At 32.3% G+C, this 19,715-nt stretch overlaps 1 protein-coding gene across 2 annotated transcripts in view; it reads left to right on the forward strand.

Moving 5' to 3' along the window:
- Positions 1 to 15,012: 15,012 nt before the first annotated feature.
- The window catches only part of LOC126733634 (protein MTSS 2), a 137,445-nt gene continuing 132,742 nt past the window's right edge, over positions 15,013 to 19,715 (forward strand). The window contains exon 1 of one of the 2 annotated variants that reach the window (XM_050437024.1): positions 15,013 to 15,390. In XM_050437024.1, the coding sequence (XP_050292981.1) occupies positions 15,322 to 15,390 (69 nt within the window). In that variant the 5' untranslated portion in view covers positions 15,013 to 15,321. The remainder of the gene's footprint in view (positions 15,391 to 19,715) is intronic. The other variant, XM_050437023.1, reaches the window with a different exon arrangement.

Genomic DNA, 19,715 nt, shown 5'->3' on the forward strand with positions numbered 1-19,715 from the left:
TAAACATCTTTGTCGCTGTCTCTTAAAAAAAACACTTCGAATATCTCTGGTATATGCAGATTTTCGTTGTTTTTGGCAATCAAAAATGTGTGGAACCACTCCTGGCTTAATCTTAATTCTTACATTATTCATTATCTTGTAACGCATGTAATTTTCCACATCATTTTCAAACTAAAATTAAATATACGACATTAATGATAATATAATTTAGTAATTCTAAAAACACTTGCATCAAAATGATCCTCACAGCAATACTTATTTGTTGAATTATTGCTCAGTTCTCCGCATAGCTTCCTGCCACAACTTCCTTGTTTTTATGTCTTTTGGCAAAGTAAAATGTTATCAGGGCTGGTCACACTAGTGTTTTTACATTGCGGTACTATACAATATTTATAATTTTTCTTTTTGTGTTCTACTTTCATTATTATTTTTCAATCTGCGTAAAAATTGAACGCCAAAAAAACAATCAATTATAATATTCAGTAGACAAGCATCCAATTTTAACCGGTACAAATACGAAACAAAACTAAACTAGGGATGTGCGATACGATACGATTTTCTCGAGTACCGGTATTTTTTCTTCCGATACTCGATATTTTGTACCGGTACTTTAACGTACGATACGGTCCGATCCGTTTGAGTTTTATGCAGTACCTATCGTATCCCGTATCGAAGAATGCTATGTAATAAATTTAATTTAATCAAAAAAATTCCATATAAATTAATATGAATGAAGCAGTGAAGCACGGATTTACTCCTGTTTCCTTCGGTCTTTTTGTTTATGTTTATCCGTAGTGTTGGCAGATGCGACCCACAACGTACGCAATTGGTGTTTGGCGGTCGATGTTGCAGGTTGCAGCTATATGTTCTATGATCTATCGTATCGTATTGACTTTTGTTTTATTTAAGGAGAAGCGAGATGCGAAATCTTGCTGTGTTGAGGGAATTCCGGGATTTCCCAGCTTTTATTATTTTCATTCTTTTGGCCATCTGAATCTGAATTATATTTGTGAATTGAACATTTTACGTCATAATTAAATTATTATTATGCCTCGTTCTAGTGATGTGTGGAAAGTTTTTATCAAAACCAATGCCGGCGGAACCTGCAAATTATGCTTGGCTGAAGTTAAAAGTTCTGAAGGGACCACAAATTTAAGGAAGCATCGTACAAGGCGACATCCAAAGTACAACGACAATGACAATGTGGAAAAAAATGAAATGGCAACTAACAAAAAAGAGGTAGGTAGGTACTTAGAAAGTTCTAAATAATTATTGCTTCCTTTTATTTTTTTATATGAGACTATGACCCCTATGAGATTTTGAGTGGATATGTAAATAATGCTGGGTGTTTTGTTTTTCGGGGACGTGCTTTAATGTATAGATAAAATAAGTGTTCTGTTTTTCGGTGACCCTTTAATGATGGTGTTTTGTAGGGATGTTTTTAACGATTCCATAATTTTTAGGTTTCAAACTTAGTTTGGGTTAGAATTGCATTTGATATTTGCGGTTTTAGATATGACTTCTTATAATTCAGGAATAATTATTAACTTTTCAGGGCTTAGTTTTAGGACAATGTTTTATTAATTTTTAGGTGTTAAAGGTCGAGTTAAGGTTAAAGGAGTTACTGTATTACTGGGTGTTTTGTTTTTCGGGGCCCCTTTAATAAGTGTGTTGTTTTGAATCGTTTTATTATTTTTTAGGTTTGTCAGTTGGAGTGTAGGTTGGATTTGCAGAATTTGGAATTAAGGGCATATGAGGGATGCACTTAATGAAATTAATCCTATTTTTTACATATGTCAAATTTTTTATTCAACTTTTTACAAACTTTTAAATTACCTACTAGCAATTTGTCAAGACAAAAATCCCTTTTTTTGAGAAAAAGTTTCGCATGTACACATAATAAAAAATACCTTTTACTTTTAGACATCAAAGAAAAATACTCCTGAAATTTTAGAAAAAAGTTCTTCAGGAACTGTGTCAAGTAACCCTGCAAATCAATACAATGCTAGTATCAGTGACCCTAATACTGCAGATATTGAATCCATTTCATCTACATCAAGTTCATTCTCGCAATTCCAGCCAAGAATATCTAATACTTTTGCTGCAATAAAGTCGTATTCAGGTAATACAATTTATTGTGAAATATTTTATGAAACATTTTTCATAATTATTGGCTATTTTTATAGGTGGAGAAAATCTCATCGAGTCACTAATGCCATAGTATACATGATAGCGAAGGACAACATGCCTCTTAATACCACTGAAAAAGACGGTTTCAGACATTTGTTAAAAACTATTGCACCACTTTATAAAATACCTAGCAGGAAAATGATAACGAAACTTATTGATAATAAATATGATATTTTAGCGCAAATTGTGAAAAACAGGTTAGAAGGGATTGAAAATTTAACTATTACATCTGATATATGGATGGACACACTCAACACTAAAAGTTTTTTAGGAATAACTCTTCATTTTTATTATGAAAATAATTTAAATAGTATTACAATTATTGGTGTTCATGAATTAAATGAGAGTCATACAGGAGAATATATAGGCAACTGTTTAAAAAACATATGTGAGCAGTGGAAAATAGACCTCGAAAAAGTAACTGCTGTTGTCACGGATAATGAAGCCAACATGGTAAAAGCAGTTGCAAATATTTTTGGAAAAAGTAAACATTTACCCTGCTTTGCCCACACCCTCGATCTTGTTGCTTCTAAAATAATTGTTGAATCCGACAATATTAAAGTTAAAAATATTGTAACTTTTTTCAAACAAAGCGTAGTGACTGCTGAGAAATTGAGAAAAGCTCAACCCCAAGAGGACATCTTAAAATTAGTTCAGTCAGTTCCTACGAGATGGAACTCAGTTTATTATATGCTGGAAAGGTTTTTAAAACTCTCAATTTATGTAGCACCAATATTGAAAACTAGAAAAACAGTAATAATAGTAAAAAGCTAACTAGAAAATAGTAAGGGTCCATCTATGATAGACGGACTGAAAATGGAAATAATTAAAGATGTCTTGGAAATTTTAAAGCCAATTGAAGAAGTGTCCAAGGAAATATGTGGGGAGAAGTATCTCACAATATCAAAAATAATTCCCGTTGTTAACTGCTTAACAATGAGAATGAAAAAACTAAAGCCTTCAACAGAAGCAGCAAACGCATTACTTCAAACCACACTGATCGAACTTAAACATCGATTTGGAGCAATAGAACAAGTGTCTTTGCTTGCAATCTCCACACTTCTTGACCTCAGGTTTAAGAAGTTACATTTTAACAATATATTGGTCTGCTCTCAAGCTATAAAATTTATAAGTACCACATGTAAAGATGATATTTTATGCAACGAAATCATTGCATCAGTTCAGGTTGAAAACGAGAATTTAGAGGATACTAATATTTGGTCACATCATAAGCAACTGGCAACTTCATCAGGCAGTTCAAAAAACGACATGGACGACGCTCTCTATGCTGACTTAAAAGCATATTTAAATCTTCCTACAGGGCCGCTGGGAACGGATGTTTTATATTGGAAGAATGTCATGGCAAGCAATCCCCTAAAAAAAGCAACAATAAAATATTTATCAGTAGTAGGGACTTCAGTTCCATCTGGTCGCCTATTTTCAAAGGCTGATGCGATAATGGATGAATGCCGTAACAGACTTCATGGAGATAGACTTTCAAGGCTATTATTTTTAAATTCGTTAGAATTAAGTCACTGGAAATTGTAATTATTTTTCAATTTCTAGAATAATTATTTTTGTCTTACGTTTTAAAGTTTTCTGTTGTTCGGCTTTAATTTAAGTGACGACAAATGTCAAATTTTTACTTGTAGTTATTTCGAAATAAATGCTGTTAATAAATAATACTAAAAATATCAGTATTGACCATACCAGTCCGCGCTAATTTAACATTTTTAAAAAATATATATATTTAGTTAAATCGTACCGGTACTTGGAATATCGGTACTGAACTTGTCGATATTGTAACCAACCGGTACTTTTAAAAGGATACGATACGATCCGAAATACCGGTACTTTCCTCAGTATCGCACATCCCTAAACTAAACTTGTTAAAACAATCCGTTTATTATAGCGAGCACCGCGACACGAGTCATAGCGAGCGGCGGACCGACGCGATGCGGCAAGAGATGCAGTGACGTCATCGCCGCATACTCGATATCGCGGAGTTTTTTAAATTTGCGGTATTTAAATAATTTATTTAAATATGAAATCGGGCTCAGAAAATTATGAAATTTTTTCACAACTATTAAACTCAACACACTCTTCTAGAATATGCAATAAAAAAAATATGCTGAACGAGCCTATTGTCGAATATAAGCTAGGCGAAAAATAAATAACAAAACCTAAATCGATAAAAAAGAAGAACGGGGAATCCCAGACTTCAGCGAGTCCACGTTATTGGCGGAGTAGAGTTGAGGAACAACGCGCGATGCGCGGGAACAGCGTATAGCAGGCTAGAGATGGGCGGACTAGACATCGACCGATGTCACCAATGTGTATGACCACAGATTTAACTAGCTACGCTCCAGATAAACACTCGCATAGGCAGAAACGTCACCCGAAATGTCGCCCGACTTTTCAAGCCGGTTGACCAACAGCACGTTTTGTTGCGCTCTGTTGCCAAACGTAATAAGACCCGGGCGCCCATACCGATCACCTCGGGCGACCATAAATTTATTATGGCGTATGGCGGTAGGGGTTTTAAGGATTTAAGGGGCTTGCAGTGAGCCTCTTGTATCACAGATTTAATTTTAATAACTAATTTAATTTAATTTAATCATTATTGATTAATTTAATCCAGTAATACTTCAATTTAAATTGATTTTGACTATTATTTTGTAAATTGCAGTGTTACTTTTTGTTTTGTGGCTTTACGGGTATAGATGAAAATATTGATTTTTTTTTAAAACAAAAATGTGCTGTTATGACCCAAAACGAAAAAAAATGCCTAGTGGCATTTAATGAAATGAGTTTGAAGGAAAGCTTAGAGTTTAACAAAAAGTTAGATTTTATAGAGGGTTTTGAGGATTCAGGTCCTTTAGGGAGGAGCAAAAAAACAGCAAACCATGCTCTTGCGTTTTGCATTAAGGGTATTTATTCCAATTGGAAGCTTCCTCTGGCCTATTTTTTTCTCAAAATTCGGCTGTAAAAGATAATTTGAAAGAATTACTTATATATGTAATAACCAGATTAAATGCCATGGGATTTTTGCCTCTTGCCTTAGTTTGTAACCAGGGCAGTAACAACAGAGGTGCAATATCATTGTTAAACGTAACTAAAGATAAACCCTATTTTTTTTGCAATAATAATAAAGTATTTTGTTTGTACAATGTTCCTCATCTTTTCAAAAGCATTCGGAATAACTGGCTAAATGGAACATTTGAGCTCTTTAAAAAAAAATTCTTTTGATGTAAAAGAAACTTACAATATCGATAAATCATCCCAGTCAGTACGAGTTTTGCCAAAAATTACTGACAAATACATAAGTTCCAATGCTTTTGAAAAGATGTCATGCAAATTGGCTTTGCAGATTTTTTTTTAAACTATGGGTGCTGCCCTAAGGACATGTGTAACAAAACGTTTGATTAATGATGAAATAGGTACTAATACTACAGATTTTATTGAAAACATGAACAATTTATTTGATTCTTTGAATAGTAAACGACTCTATTCTAAAAATCCCTTTAACTGCGGTATTAGTACTCAAAACATGCAGGTTTTAAGTACATTGCAAAGGGGCAAATACCTTTTTGAAGCGTTAGAAAAATTGAGTATAGTGAAAAATAAAAAAACAAAACAAAAAAAAATGGTTAGAAATAGGCCACCTTGTTTCGATGGACTGGTTCAAACCATTAACGCAATATTAGGATTATATGAAGATCAAAAAAACCAAAATAATGCATTTTTACTGACAAATCGGTTAAACCAAGATTTCCTTGAAATTATTTTTTCCATGGCTCGACAGCGTGGGGGTTGGAACCTAAACCCAACAGCAAGGTCGTTTCGTTTATTTTTCCGTATTAAAACAATTAGTGATTTACTAACTCCTTCAAAAAGGTCAAATTGTGAAGTTGACGATATGGATGAACAATTTCTTCTTGACGATAGAAGAAAAAAAGAAACAGAGCTTGTAACAGAGGTAGGTCAAATCCAAGAGAAAGTTGTCGAAACAGGTGGCACAGGTGCTGAAAATCTTGAGGATTCACCCGAAATTAAAAATACGACGGAGACCTCTCGTACTCTATTATTCAATTCCTTGGAGGACTGTAGTATTGGACAAATATAAGTGTGCAACTTGTGCAACTTCCCTCAGGTCAACTGGCCATTTAAATGAGCCTACCCAACTATTTCTTTTAAATAAAAACTACGGTGGAAATGAAAATACTTACTTAGTTTGTCCAAGTAATGCGGTTTCTGATGTGGTAACAAAATCCATGAAAATATTTAGTAAGGAATTTAAAAAGATAAAATATCACGAATTTTTAGGAACAAAAATTCAAAATAAAATTTTGTCTAAAAATTTAGTTTGGTTAGGTTCAAATAGCGATGAGTGTTATGAGCACAAAATATTTTTATTAAAAAAGCTCGTTCACACCAACCTTTACAAGTTTTGTAAGTCGTATCGCAAAAGATCTGTAAAACCTAAACAAAAAATTAAAAACTTGAAACATAAATGAAACAATAAACAAAATTTTGATTTTTAAACTACAAATCAATAATATTATACATATATTAATGAAACTTAAAAAAAATCTTTTATAAAATACCCTAATTTAAACAAACCATATCAATCATAACTCAATAAAAATAGTCCAATAACTCAATAATATGCCATTTAAAAAATTTTTTAAATCCAAACGGTTCTGATGATAATCGAAAAAAAAACGAAATTTTGAAAGATTTAAGTATGTATATTAAATTTTTTTCTTAACTTATTTTTGCTCCGATTTTATAATAATTCACACTTTTGCATTGCCACTTTTTCCGTGTTACATGGTGGTATTTTTAGATTTTCAATATGACTGGTCGACCATAATTAACTTTGTTTTTTCTTATGCGCGCTATTTTGGATTTTTGCGTTTTTAAAAAGTACTTTTTAATACATTTTCATTGATGCATATCAGACTGATGACACGAAGTACCCAAATCGCATATTCAATAATATGTAAGTGTGATACATTTTTAAAATGGTAATAAAAAGTAGGTATGTACTTTTTAAAAATTAAAAACTCTAATATGGCGTCCCTACGAAAAAACAAAGTTGATGATGGTCAGCAAAGGACGAAACGTCGTCTTGAAAATCTAAAAATACCACAATGTAGCACAGAAAAAAGGGGAAATGCAAAACTATAAATTATTTTAAAATCGAATAAAAATAGGCTCAGAAAAAAGTAAAATAGATTTTTCAAAGATTCGGTTTTTTTCGATTATCCTCACAATCGTTCGAATTTTAAAAAAATTTTAAATGGCATGCTATTGAGCTAAAAATTGCGCAACTTTTTCCCCGATTTTGTCTCTCTCTCTCTGTCTCTTTTTCCCTCCGTTTAGAAAGTTCTCCGTTGGTGAATGGTGAGCAATGTCCCATGGTGAGCATGTCTGATGCCCTACACTCAATTTACTTTCTAACGTATCAAAAGTGTAATGCAAAATTTTTCATTAGCAAAAATCATATAACTTTCGATGTACGTTATCAATAACACCGTGCACATTTTAATGGTATTTGCTGGTAACAGTGTTATTTCGTACAACAAAAGTTTTATTGTTTCCTATACAGCGTGTCTCACGACAACGTTAACAGCGTAGAACTTTTAGAATTTTTGAAGAAAAAAAAACCAAAATGCGGTGTTTATGGGAGACAATGCTATTTCTAAAAATGTATTCAAAACTACCCCTGCGTATTTCACCCCCGAGAAACTACCCCTATTTTTTATTTCAAATGGCACCCTCAATTTTTTTTAATATTTTGACAGCATTTTTCTTTCGAGTACAATGAAAAAAAAAAATTATTAAAAAAAATTAAGGAAAAAGCACATTTTCATTATATTTTTGAATTAAATTTTTATTTATTTGGGCACTTATTTGATAATAATTAAAAATAACTTATTAAAAAAAATTGTCAAAAAATTTTAAAATTGGACAAAAATTTTGAAGAAAATCTTGAACAAAAAGTCTTTTGTTTCTCATGCAATTGGTTTTTTGTTACGCTTTTCGAATTCTCAGAGCTAAAATACATCGATTAGCTATTTTAATTTTTTCAGAAATACCTACTGGGGGCAGGGGGAATCAAATAATACCATTTTTCCTCTTCGTTGGAAGATCTTGTATAATGATAATAGTAGTTGTAAAATTTAATTTTATTATATGAACAGTTTTATAAGAATTTTCAATTTTATAATATTGTCGACCACAAATTTTTTATTTAGGATTCGGTATATGATATTCTAAAAATTTTTACTTATTTTATTATAGGTGTGCGTAGTCATTAATTATTATAATGTAACTGCTTGCAAAAATATAATTATATAAGCTTTAAGTTACATTTTGGTACGGTGTTTTAATTTGTATTTTAACAATGAAATTAAGATAAGAAATAACATAAAAAATAACCATCATCCTTTATTTTCAGCCATTGCCATCCTCTTCTGAATATAAAAATTTGCTACATAAGGTAAAAACTTAAAAATACCATTGACTTGTTTTGCCGTTTTTTAAAATAGCGAATACTTTTTGAAATAAAAACTAATTACGAAAATTAAATAATTGAGGCGTTTATTTTAAAAACAACGTAAGTCCAAAATTTTCGAAAACGCGATTATGGCCTCATCATATAAAAGACACTATACTCTATCACCCCAAATATTCATTCCTCCTAAAAACATTACTGTTACATGTGTCCCAATATTTAGTACTAAAATATTTTTTTCCCGAGAGTGTTTTTTTCGTTTTCTACAAAAACAACATTTTGGACTTTATTTTAAGTATATAGTTTAAAGATTATCTTACCTCAGTCTAATAATTTATTTTATTAACTATTAAAAAAAAAGTACTACTATCTATATAGGTATATAATGTATCAATCTATACATCTTATCAACCTATAGATTAAAAACAAAAACAAAAAAATTTTTTTTTTCGAATTTATCGTTTAAAAATTATTAATTATAATAATAATAATAATAATAAATCGTCTTTTATTAATCATGCATATACACTACACAGATTTAAATGTTTTATAGGTATATACATATAAGAATAAAGATTAATAGAATAAAGAATAAAGGTTAAAGAATACAAATGGCGAAGTTTAGCCTTGGGCTACTCTTACACTTAACCATCCCTATTCTAAATCAAAAAAGAAGTGAAAAGTAAACATAATTCATAATGACACTAAGTATTTTGTAAATTTAACAAATAAGTTTTAAACTGAGACCTAAAGCCTTTTAAACTAATATCTCTTAAATAGGGATCTAAGGAATTATATAAAGATACTGCATTATAGGCAAAACCTCTTTGAAAGAGTGCTGAATGATGTTGTGGCATAGTAAAGTGATTTCCATAACGAAGTTCACGGTTATGAATAAATGTTCGAAATACTAACTTTTCCCTCAAATATACAGGAATATTTGATATTAACAACCTCATTAGAAAAGTAGCAAAATGATGCTTTACCACACCCGACATATTTAACCAATTTAATTGTTTAAATTCTGCTGAGACATGATCATATCTCCTCAGACCAAATATGAAGCGACAACAGTTATTTTGCACAACTTGCAATCTATTTTTTGTCACTAAATCTAAACAGGGGTAGTACACTATATTACAATAATAAAAAATTGGCAAAACCAGAGATTCACAGAGTTTTTTCCTAATATTAAAGTCTAAGATATATCTGTTGGCATAGAGAACTTTCATTTTTACATAACTTTTTTGAAGTAACTTATTCACATGATCTCTGAACCTTAAATCAGTATCAATGATAAGCCCTAAGTTCTTCGCATTTTTAGAAAATCCCAAAGTTGTGTCGCCCAGTTTCAGGTGCAACCTACCTTCTAGCAGTTTTCTTCGCTTTTCTGAACAAAAGAGAAGTACCTCTGTTTTTTCAGGATTTATCTTTAAGTTATGTTCTCTTGAGTAATCATTGATGGATTTTAGATCGTCATTGAGAGATGCTTCAGCTTCTGCTGGTTTATTGGGGTCAAAATAATGCAAAACCTGTTTATCATCTGCATATGACTGTGAATCTGAATTTTTGATTACCTGGAAAATGTCAAAAATGTATATTAGAAACAAAAGTGGTCCAATTATAGATCCTTGTGGTACACCAGATATCACAGTCTCAGCAGAAGAAAACTTGTTACCAATTTGTACGCGCTGTTGTCTATCTGTCAGGTAGCACCTGAAAAAGGAGACAGAGCATTCGTCAAAGCCCAGATATTTTAGTTTAGCACACAGTAAATCATGGTCTATCAGATCAAAAGCTTTAGAGTAGTCCAGGGAGACTAGGACAACCGCAATATTTTTGTCTAATGCCCTTATTATGTTGTCAGTTAAGTTCAGAAGAGCAGTAGTAGTACTATGTCCAGACCTAAAGCCTGACTGATGAACTGGGAGCAAATTATTAAGATTTAGGTAATTTAACACTTGTGTGTGAACAGTTCTTTCAAGAATTTTAGATAGGACAGGCAACAGGCTTATGGGACGAAGTTCATTCACAGCAGTTACTTTTCTGGTCTTAGGAACAGGAAGAATTATGGACTTTTTCCAGTCCTCTGGAAAATACCCAGCTTCTAGGCAAGAATTAACAATATGTGTCAAATGAGGTAGGATAGCAGGAAGGCCAAGCTTTATCATAAAAAGTGTCAAATTGTCATGACCAGAAACATTGGACTTAATGGAATAAATATTTTTTTTCACTGAACTGGAATCTATCATATTAAATTGAAAGTGCAAGTTGTTCTTAAGTTTATTTGTGTTATAGAAATGTATTTTTTGGTCACATTTATTTGATTTTTTAAATACACTCAAAAAGTAGTCATTTGCACTATCAGGATTAACAGAGTCAAGTGGAAATTCACTATTAGAAGTTTTTGAGCTTACATTTACATTCATATTTTTAAGATTTTTCCAGAGTAACTTACTATTTTTTTGTTGTTCCAAAAAACTTAAATAGCCCTTTTTTTCCCTTCGAATAGAAGCAAGTGCAAAGTTTCGAGCCCGCTTATAAGCTTCAAAATCAGCTAATGACTTTGATTTTTTATATTTTAAGTTAGCCTTATCACGTTCCTTTAATATGGCCTCTAGAGCTGGTGTAAGCCAAGGTGCTGGGGGTTTATTAACGCGGACGGTCTTTATTGGTACATGTTTGTCAAATAATTTTATTAGGTTCTGTGTCAGAAATTGTACTTTGTCATCTATATTTGGAAAATAATATATGTTATCCCAGGGTATTTGTAAAAGCTCTGTATTAAAAAGGTTTTCATTAAAATGTTTGTAACTGCGGAATGATATTATTTTCTGGACTCTTTTAAGATTTGGTAAGCGTATATTACAAAATGCCAACTTATGGTCACTTATCCCGATAGCAGAGATGGTGCCAACATCCATAATAGCATCTGCATCACTAAAAAATATAGGATCTAGTAATGTTGATACTCTATCAGTGACCCTTGTAGCCTCATCAATGGCCTCAGTGAAACCAAAAACATCAAATATGTCGGATATTGGATTATTGCTGTTAAAAAAATTAATATTTAAATCCCCTAGAACCGTTACATAGTCGGAGGTTGATATTATTTCTGGTAGAATATTGTCAAGTGCATTTGCACAAGCCCCAATATTATTCATAGTACGATATATGACCCCAGCAGTAATAGAGACCCTGTTTATATTAATTTTTAGCCACATATTTTCAAAACCATCTATATCTGTACCTATATTAAGGTTAAGAATCTCAGCCTTTAAGTGAGATTTAACAAAAAATCCTACCCCCCCACCTCGGCCAGTAGACCTATCTTTGCGATAAAAATTGTAACCAGTTATAGAAATCACATTTGACGAGACGTTATTAGTTAACCAAGTTTCTGTCACTGCGATAATGTCATAATCATTACCTATTACCAAATCCACAAACTCCTGAAATCCCGTAAAAATCGACCTTAAGTTTAAATGTGCCATTTTAAGAATGGCAGACATATTGCTATTAATATTATTCATATTGAAATAGATCTATACACAGTCAGATAAATAGTCAACCTTCTTATTATATAAGCTAATTATTCTCAATAGGCAAGGACATTCTCGACTTAAGGCTTCATGACTAACATCTAAGTTTTCATTTGGCTTTTTAGATTTTATACAATTTATACATTTTTTTTCATTAGACCTACATTCTTTATAAGAGTGATTGCCAGAGCATCTTGAGCAGATTTGTTGTGATTTACAATCCTTACCATAGTGATTAAAGCCCATGCAATTAAAACATTGTAGGACACTTACGTGATTAAAAACACGACACCTAGACCACCCTAGTTTGACCCTTTCTTGACTTAATAATTTGTTATGAGTAATTGAATCGACTTCAAGGATAAGATTTATATTTTTAAAATTATTTACCGATTTTTTTAAAACTTTCATATAAAAATCTTCCCCGTCAAATAAGTTATTCCACTTAACAATTAAATCTATTATTGTACTATCAGAGTCTTCTAAACCTACATCATCCTTGTTAATATTTACTATTTTCATTTTTGGTTTTTTCAAAGATGGTACCTCCACAGTGTATTTTTGTCCTAACTGTTTTTCCAATTGTGTACGAAGATCCTTAATCTGGTTTTTATCCGAACAGCCTATTACAACACCACCTCCCTTAATTTGCCTAAACTTCGAAACTTCAATTTTAGAAGGATCTACGTTTTGCCTAATCTCCTTTTTGGTTAAAATGCCATCCTGCTCATCAACAGCCTTTATTAGAACAACAGATTCTGGTTTTCCTCTCCTTACCACGTCAGAAAAGGTCCCCTTGCTCTCGTTCTGCGTATTTTGAAGCTTCTTCTCTAACATCTCTATTTTTTGTAATAATTCCTTATTATTTGTTTCCAGACAACTGATAATCTTCTCTTTAGCTTCAATATGTTTATGTTTCTCCTCAATTAGTGATTGATATAGAGAAAATGATTCACCTTTAGTACATTTTTCACAGTAGAATTTCAAGTGCCGCTTTGATTTAAGCTGCAAAACCTTGTATTCAGAAGCATTTATCAATGACAACACTTCATTTCTACATAATCGAGTTTTGCAACCATCACAAGCAAAAATTTTAATTTGCGAGCTGTTTTTTTTACAAACATCGCATTCCATAATTAGTCAGTTTTATCCGACAAGCCGGCAATACCGCAACCAACCTTGTAAGCAGGTTGCCTTGATATTCGCTATACTGCGCAATGTTTACGTTTCTCACATGCGGACCCGAGAAAGGAATTTAAATAGTTCTAAAGTTATGTGTCTAGAAAATCATAGACTTTTTCCACTAATTTATGGACTAGTTTCCAGGTAATATAAATTACCAGGTTTGAACAATTTTTATTGCCTTAATCTGCATAAAAACACTAAATTTTTGAGGAGCAAAAACAACGTAATATTCTCGTCACTTTGGCGACGTTGCCTCTATCTTTAATATACCATAAAACTTACATTATTATAGTTTAAATATTTCGGATATATCCTTTATTGTTTACATACAAAAAATGTCTTACATAAAAAAAATCTTTAATTATTAATTATACAGTAAAGAAGCAAAAAAATAAAAGAACAGCTTTTTCGCTCGTTTTTATACTTTTCATTTAATTTTTTTTATATTTGTTGCAAAATATTAAACTATCGAATAAAAAAATCGCAAAAAAAATGTTCAAGTAAAACAAACCTCTTTAAAAATTCATCAATTATTATTGTCACAGTATCACAGATTTAAAATGTAAAATCTGTGACAGTACCTACTTAGTAAATGAAATTAACCCCGTCGCGTCGGCGTCGCATCGAGGAAAAAAAAGTGCGTCAGTGGCCGACGAAAGCGATGCTACGATGCGATGATTGAAGCGAAGACCCGGAAGCATACCTACCGACAAAAATTAAAATTTGCAACGCAGGGCCACAATCGGAGCGAAATATCCGTTTTCGGCTGAATCGCGAGCAAGCGGCTGCTTTCTCAGTGGGGAAAATGAAAATGAAATACATTGGAGTGGTTATTTGGAGCGTAGCTAGTTAAATCTGTGGTATGACCAAAGATTATAAGACTTATTAGGAGTATTATAACTTTTGGTATGCCTTTGGCCTTTCGCCCTTGATCCTATTTAAAATTAAAAAATGTATTAGAATTGGGTCTATATATGATAAAATGTGCTTTTGTACTTTGTTGTCGAAAATGTATTAGAAATAGTACAAATGTACTCAAACGGCAACCCTGGTTGTCTCTGCATGTGCTCAATTATTTCATTTAACCACCCTCACCGTCTTCCCCTCCACATTGTTTTCATATAACACATGACACTGGCCTGCGCAACTAAAACTTTTTGAAAGATTAACGTCAGAACCTGCAGCCAGATTTATCGGTTTTTGCATGAAACCTGAATAGCAATTTTTATTTTCTGGATTTATCTGGTTTTGCTTGATCGCTCCTCAATTGATACCAGTGTCACCACCTTCTGTATAAAAAAACGTTCGCACAAACAACAGTTACCTATACAATCGACGACCGGAAATAAATTAGTTATGCAACAGATGCCGCCACAGGCATCATGTAATCAATTAAAAAAGGACGACTGCCGTATGAATCAACCAAGATAAGGATGGCAACACGGAAATACGTAATTCGAGCTTCGAAACATGCACAACATACCTCTCCCTTTCTAACATATTTCGATCAAATGGGATGACTACAGTAATTTCCTAATGTTTTTGTTTAGTCTGACAACTTTGGAGGGGGATCCAAAGTGACAGGAAAGAAAACAGAGCCGTCAAAGCGTAATGGTCGTCGTGTTTGGCTTTGGCGAATTAATTTAATTTGGTGTTTTTTGCAAATATCGTCCATTAAATTAAAATTTTCCGAATGCAATGAATGAACTTGAGTTTTGTCGATATTGAAGAGTGTTCTCGTGGTCAAATTACAGTCCTCGATTGTGTTAAAACCCCCGTGTCCTCATGTAAAATATTATAAAAGATGAAACCTTACAGAAGTGATTGTGGTGCTTGTTTCTTTTTGTGAGTAGAGTCGTGGATATTTTTGTGAAGTAAGACATGGAAAACAGCATGGATAAAGAGTCGGGTCTCGGTGGCCTGTTCCAACAAATTATTATGGATATGAAGGTTTGTTTTTAGTTTGATTGATTTTTTATTCTTCTTCTACATCTTGAGCATCTCTGAATGTATTCATATGTTAGACCTTTAAATCTATTATCTTTAATAAGTAATTTGTGGATAATTTCCAGCATGCTAACTGTGAACTTCAATATTTCTAATAATTATTTAATTTTTGAGAGTTTCTTAAGTAAAAGGGTTATAGATTCATATAGGTACATACTAATTTATTGTTCACCTAACTGTATAAATAAATGCATGTTCAGGATAAATTAGGTTTTCATTACTGCCTCTAAAATTGAACCGTTGGAATTAAATTATGTTTTTTATATTTCTTCCCTTTTTTAATCATGGTTTTAACTCATTATGAGGCCTTTTTTCAATCACCTTGATTTTTTAATCATGCTGGACAAATAACATAGTAGGAATTCTGATATGTATATACCACAAATAAACATCAGTTATCTGGCTTTATTTTCAAATATCTTTAGGGAAACCACTGGCTAAAATTTGAAATTACGTGCTTATTTTTGTTAAAAAAAAACTTTTTTAATAAAAAATACACAATTTTCCTGAATACCTATATTTAAAAATTGTCAGATACTCATTAATATACCATTTATGTAAAAAAATATATTAATTTTACAAAAACTAACTTTTACTAAAGTGTATTTTACACACATTTCAAAACCAACCCTTTTTTCATTAAATCTTCCAATTGCAGTGACTAAACCTTAGTTTTATTGGTGTTTAAAAAACATTGATAAGGAGTCTTGGTGCCTGTTCCAACAAATTACTATTATTCCACATCTTCTGGATTTCTTAGACCTTTAAATGTATTATTTATAATAACTAATTTATAGAACTGTTACCTTCAACAATATTCATAATATTTATTTTATTTCAGAGAGTGTTTTATTTAAAAGAGTTATGGAGTCACGTATGTACAGGATGGCCAACTAAGAATGTGAGGTACTTTATCTTAGAAAATACTAATTGCAGAGGCTTGCGGTAAAAATTATTATTACTAAAATGGCCAAGAGAAAAACCTGGAAAACATTTTTAAGTTTCTAAACTTTACTGCTAGGGGGTGTAACTGAGAGAGATCTTGAACCTTTGCTTTAACTTGAACTCTTGGGCTTTAACTGTTTTAGTATTCGAAGTTTTGTGAGTTTCACATGCCAGAGAGGGCTTTTTTGACCATTCCGACAGAAATGGTAAATTTTCTAAAAAAAATTAAATGTATAGGTATAATTTTGAATGAATGTTTAAATAAATTTTTCTCGAATTTTCTTCTATATTAATTTGTGGCCCATGGCCCTAAAAAGGGCCAATTTAAAAGAAAGAGGTTTTTAATGCTCCATAGGTGTTCAAAATGTTGACCATTATGCTCTACATATATTCCTGAAGCTTCTCATGGGTAGACAGAATTGCAGCTTCAATTTTGGTTCTGGGTATTTTCCTAATTGCATTGTGAAAAGTTAAATCTGGTAATCGTGGAGGCCATGGAAGGAGACTTCCTCTTCCAATCCACTGCTTTTGAAAAGCAGCATTAATGTGTTCTGTGATTGCTCAAAAAGTTATATTAATAATAATAATATCCTTTATTTGCCAAAAACAAAATCGTATACAGGACGACAATATAATAATAATAATAATAATTATAATAATAAGCCTTTATTTCCAACAGGCAACTTGCCCAATAACAGGAAACAGTTGCAAAACAATGAAAAATAAAGTTTAGAGAAAAAAAAAACACAAAACAAACCTAAAAGAATGAATGAAAAGAAAGAAGTAAATTCACAATCTCAAAAGTTATCCAAAAAATTAGAACGAATAACTATTAATATAATATAAAAACCCAATTATAAAAGTTTAACAAGATAATCACATATTCAACAAAATTAAATTAAATTAACTGCAATACTAACTAACTACTAATACCTACTAACTATAACTTAAACACATGGGTCTTAATTCCAAGAGTAATGATCCACCAAGATATTGACATGAACATGAACTGGAGAGAAATTTATATCACACATGTGACAGATCCGATTAAATATAACACATATTGTATATAGTGGCGATTTCAACAGGATGTTAGTATGAGGCCTTGGCAGAAAGAATGTTAGGGGATGTCTAGCATTAAGCCTAGACACCATGAAACGTACACCAGAAAGAAGTACAGGACTATCAATGAATCCATTCAGTAACCCATGCAGGAATTTTACAGAAAAGATCATTCTTCTGAGATGTAATGGATGTAGATTGAAGCGTTCCTAGTTGCCGATGATCAAATCCTCTAACTGGATATATGCCAACCTGCCTGAAGACCAAAAACTTAGCAAATCTACACTGAACAAATTCAAGGAGACCAACATGATTCTGATAGAGTGGGTTTCATATGATGCAGCCAAACTCCAGTTTTGATCTCACAAAGCAACAGAAAAGCAGTCTTAATATAGATTCCAAAGTAAAACTCAGAAAACTTCTAATTATGAACCCAAGCCTTCTCAGGACTGACTTGACTATGTTGTTGAAGTGTGGAACGAATGTAAATTCAGAGTCAAAGGTGATACCAAGATCAGTAATTTGCTCTAATCTACTCAAAAAAGTATCATTAATAAAGTAATCAAAATTTAATGGTGTTTTTGATCTAGAATAACTGACCACACTACATTTAGCCGCATTTGAGCCTAACCTGTTAACAGAGCACCATACCTCCAATGTATTTAGACAGTTCTGAAGAAAAACACAATCCTCCAAACCATATACATTTAAATATAGCTTCAAATCATCGGCAAAAGCCAGCCTATGACAAGTGAGTGACTCAATCAAGTCATTTTTAAATAAACTAAACAGGAGCGGACCCAGGTTCGAGCCCTGTGGCACACCCGACGTTACGTTAAAAAGTTTCGATTTAAAGTCTTCATATTTGACATATTGAGATCTACCAATCAAGTCGGAATGAAATAAATTAAATAATCTCTCTGAAAAACCATACTGAGTTAATTTATGCAGCAAAATATAGTGATCTATCCGATCAAAGGCTTTTTGGAAGTCGGTATAAATAACATCGACTTGAGTATTAACATCAAATGATTCACAGATGTGGCTAGACAGACAGGATAAGTTAGTAACACAAGAAAGCCCGCAAAAAAATCCATGCTGGTCTACAGAGATGAGTTCTGTTGCTTGACTAAATAGTGACAGATTCAGGCTAATTTCGAAAATTTTTGAGAAGTTACAGAGTAATGAGATTGGCCTGTGGTTCACGATTTGATCAGAGTCCCCAGCTTTTAAAATAGGTATTATTTTAGCAGTCTTCAAAATTTCAGGAATCTGTTCTGTTGACAGTATTAAGTTGAAAATGTAGGTCAGTGGATCAGCCAGGACACCAATGCAACCATGTATCTTTCTAACCATATATTTTTAACCTTTGTATGACGAAGCAATGTCATACAAAGGAGGATCTAGCTCCCATAGGATACATTAATTTTTCTTATCTAGAATTCATAGAGGCAATAGCCTTATATAAACCAAATAATAAAATTTAAAATACATATTCTGAACATCTATCATAAGTTACAATTATTATCTAAAACTAAAATTATAAAAACATTTAATCTGCAACCAGTAGTAAACAGCTTTTTTGAATTGGACTGTAAATTCAATGCTTGATATTAAAAGCATTGAATTTAGAGTCCAAGCCGCTAGCATTCTATAAGCCCTGATTGCCATATAATGAGAGCCCCTTTCATAGTAAGCTGAATTATGCAATTGAATGTGGAGATCTTTTCTATGTTGTGTAATCATAGTCACATCCTCAGAGTACATTGTCCTATTCTCATCAAACAAATGATGTGTTTTTTCACGAATAACACCAAGGAAGAAAAGTATAAATTCTGTAGGTCAGGGCCAATAAACAACAAATGATACGCTTTTGCATTCTAAATATATCTAGAGCTCCTCTTGCTGATCCCCAGAAACAGATACCTGTCTGAAATAAAATAGGGGAAGAGATACCTCAGACACTACATCCCTTAATCTTCTTATCAATCTGCACAAGCTAGCTAATCTGGAATAAAGGCTTATAATATGTTTCTCCCAATTTAAATTGGGGTCAAATTTAATACTATTGGCTACAGGGATTGACTGCCAGACCACACAAGTAGAGATTCTGAGACAACAGTGGCCTTCAAAAAATTAATCAACCTCCTTTTACTAGAGTTCAAAGACAACTTACTGTCCAGACACTAGGTCCTCATGCGCTCCACTGAGGTTGAGCAGCCTCATGAAAGATCTACCATTGTCCTCCTGGCAACTATAAC

This window comes from Anthonomus grandis, chromosome 2, assembly GCF_022605725.1.
Source record: "Anthonomus grandis grandis chromosome 2, icAntGran1.3, whole genome shotgun sequence".
Taxonomy (NCBI): domain Eukaryota; kingdom Metazoa; phylum Arthropoda; class Insecta; order Coleoptera; family Curculionidae; genus Anthonomus; species Anthonomus grandis.